Below are 3,003 nucleotides of genomic sequence, written 5' to 3'. Positions count from 1 at the left end.
GGACCATGGCCAGAGTGTGGTGATTTTTTAGGTGTGTTCTGGTCTGCTCGTTAAAGGAGACTTTATGTTATTTCCACTAGAACTGAAGCTTTGCAGAATTCTGTGGTCAGCAGACATGGTACATGCAGGGGTTTTTTCTGGTCTCTGGGAAAAGGGCCCACTGCATGGGTTTTTAGTCACACTTGCCCAAGAAAAGCAGTACCAGCAGAACACAGAATGGTGGGACTTGGTGTAAGCAAGTTAGGCAGCAGTGTTGGTGGTGTGCTGTTTACTAAGTTGGTTTATGCTGAGGTGTGGATGAGGGAAATGGTTCCAGCCAGCTCCTTTGTTCCCAGGGAGGGGAGTCTGTTTTTTTTTTTCTTCCAAGTTTCAGATATTTATTATTCAGTGAAAGCCCCAACACAATACACCAACATGATTTCGTGCATTTAGAGGGGAAATATTTCCTGGTAAGTGGAAAATTGCACAGATGGCTTCTGGAAGACCTTCATTCTAAGCACCTTTATAGTGAAACGTTTTATTTAGAAGTCTGGACCTTCTTTCCTCAGTTTGCTGTAATCTACATTTACTGAGTAGAACCTGTATTGATCATTGGGACCCAGTTTGTTCCAGGGTTCTGGGTTATTCTTCCTATCCCAACTGACATCTGGATTGAACAATGCCAGGCACAAGACATACAGTGCTGCTCCAGTACCTCTTGCCCTGATAAATACGAGGAGGGGGATCAAGCTCGGATGCTTCTTGGCCTGACTGATGATCTGGTGTAACATGGTTGTGGCAGAGGCCTCCTGTCCAGGAGAAGAAAAAACCAAACGTGGAACTCCTGGGCCGGGGAGTCTGTTTTTAAAGCTCTCAGGGAACCACTTTTAGAGGAGCAAACAACTTCCCCTTGTGCATCCCGGGCATTTTTAGGATCGCTGTTTTCACATTGTCTCTGGGTTGCTTGCCTGCCCGGAGCAGCACAGTGCACCTTGGGCTCTATCTTAGCCACTCATTCTGATTTTTAAAATTCCAAACATCAGGGACCTGGTGGGGCAGGGACCTGCACTGGTCCTCTGGGAAGGGTTTCACTGCCCTGGGACTGATGCAGGTTTGATCCAGTCACCCCAGAGCACAGGAGCAGGGGATTTGGAACATAGCAGGCTAAACAGCCTGTGTCCCATTTAGATGCCTTCAGTAGGTGTCTCTGCACCTATGCTGAGGGGTGGGGGAGGGAAATGACACCTGACTGTTCTTTTGTCCCTAGAGAGGCAATGTCACTTCTCACATAGGTGCTCCAAAAAGTATGAATAGTCTCTCCCTGTGCATCTTAGGCAATCTTCAGATTGTGCAGTCTGCCCTGTGGTGCTTGCCTGCCTCCTCTCCAGGAGTAGGGCAGTGTCCTCTGATCTCTATCCCAGGCAAACCCAGGGACCTCTAAAACTCCAGTCTTTGTGACCTGTTGGTTATAAAAACTCTCGAAAATCAGCCCTTCTTATTTTCCCAGACAATAGTTTTGGGGAAGTGTTCTTCTTGTGTGTGTCCATGTGCACTCCACTCTCTCTCACTTTTCTCCATGTCCAGGGCTCCCTCCCCTCCACAGCACTGGTGGTCAGTCTTTCCCCCAAACCACATCTCTGCACCTCCTACCTTCCTCAATATGGCCTCTTCTCTCCAATTGTGCAGTTTGTTCTATCAATTCTCAGGTCGATTTCTTGGGTATTCAGAATGATTTGATAGCTATCTAGAGTGTTCAAGGGACCAGGCAAACCTAGGGTCCTCCTACAGTACTGCCATCTTAGCTCTTCTCTCCCAGCTTTTACTGATTTTGATGGGAGTTCTCTGAGCCTCAGGATCTGGATGCCTGTTTCCTTCCCCAGATTAGGGAAGTTTCCAGCTATTATTTCCTCAAATAGATTTGCTGCCCCATTTTCTCTTCTTATTCTGGGACTCCTATAATATGAATATTATTACATTTGATGGAGTCACTGAGTTCCCTAAGTCTATTCTTGTGTTCCATACTTCTTTCTCTCTTTTCTTCAGTTTCATTGTTTTCCATTGTTTTGTCTTCTGTATCACTTACTTATTCCTCTGTCTTGCAGCCTTGCGTTCATTGCATCAAGTATGTTTCCAATTTCAGTTATTGCAGTTTTCATTTCAGACTAATTGTTTTTTAATTCTTTTATCTCTGGGGTAAGGGCCTCCCTGAAGTCTTCCATTCTTTTCTCAAGCCCAGTCGGCATCCTTATGATTGTTGCTTTAAATTTTCCATCAGGCATGTTACTTATATCTGTTTCACTTAGATTTCTGGCCATGGTCTTTTCTTGTTCTTTCATTGGGATGAATTCCTTGATCTTGGCATTTTGTCTAAGTCTCTGCCTTTTTCTGTGAACAGCCTTTTTCTGTGTGTTAGATTTCTTTATGAAGAAGAGGTCATATAATGTTCAGAGCTTGGTGCTTCTGGGAGTGTCTCTGGTGTGTATTGTGTGCACTCTGCTGCTGTGTTTTGGCTGCTCTATTTTTCACACCACTCATCTACAAAGGCTCTTTTTACCTGCAGTGGGCAGTGTTTGGTCCTTTGCCAGAATGTGGTGATTTTAACTAGGTGTGCTCTGGTCTGCTTGTTAAATGAGACCTGATACTATTTCCACTAGAACTGAAGCCCTGTAGAACTCTCTGGTCAGGAGATGTGGTGTCAGCAGGGATTACTGCTGGTCTTCTGGGAAAGGGACCCACTGCACTGGAACTGAGGCTAGCTTGACCGAGAAGGATGTACCACCAGAGCACAGGGTTGTGGGACTTGATGTAAGCGGGTTAGGCAACTAAGGTAGGAGCCATGCTGCTTACTCCAGGTTTATGCTAAGGGGTGAGGGAGGGAAATGGTGCCAGCAAGCTCCTTTGTAGGAGAGGAGAGGCATCTGGAGAGACATCTCTGTGCATGCTGCCTCTCAGGGAAGCACTCTGAGAAGAGGGAGTAATTTTCTGCACTGTGTGTCACAGGCATTTTTCAGATTGCTGTTTCAA

At 45.9% G+C, this 3,003-nt stretch overlaps 1 protein-coding gene across 1 annotated transcript; it reads right to left on the bottom strand.

Annotated features, from left to right (window-relative positions):
- Positions 1-521: 521 nt before the first annotated feature.
- LOC110581959 (cytochrome c oxidase subunit NDUFA4-like) lies at positions 522-806 on the bottom strand. The gene has a single exon (XM_044911819.1). It carries the CDS (start codon positions 768-770, stop codon positions 522-524), a length of 249 nt encoding a protein of 82 aa, XP_044767754.1. The 5' UTR covers positions 771-806.
- Between the last annotated feature and the right edge of the window lie 2,197 nt (positions 807-3,003).

This window comes from Neomonachus schauinslandi, chromosome X (assembly GCF_002201575.2).
Source record: "Neomonachus schauinslandi chromosome X, ASM220157v2, whole genome shotgun sequence".
Taxonomy (NCBI): domain Eukaryota; kingdom Metazoa; phylum Chordata; class Mammalia; order Carnivora; family Phocidae; genus Neomonachus; species Neomonachus schauinslandi.
The sequence above is the reverse complement of the archived record's forward strand: the minus strand, read 5'-3'. Positions and strand labels throughout refer to the sequence as shown.

Excerpts from the sequence above, each read along its gene's own strand:
- LOC110581959 (XM_044911819.1), bottom strand. The coding sequence starts at position 770 with ATGTTACACCAGATCATCAGTCAGGCCAAGAAGCATCCGAGCTTGATC.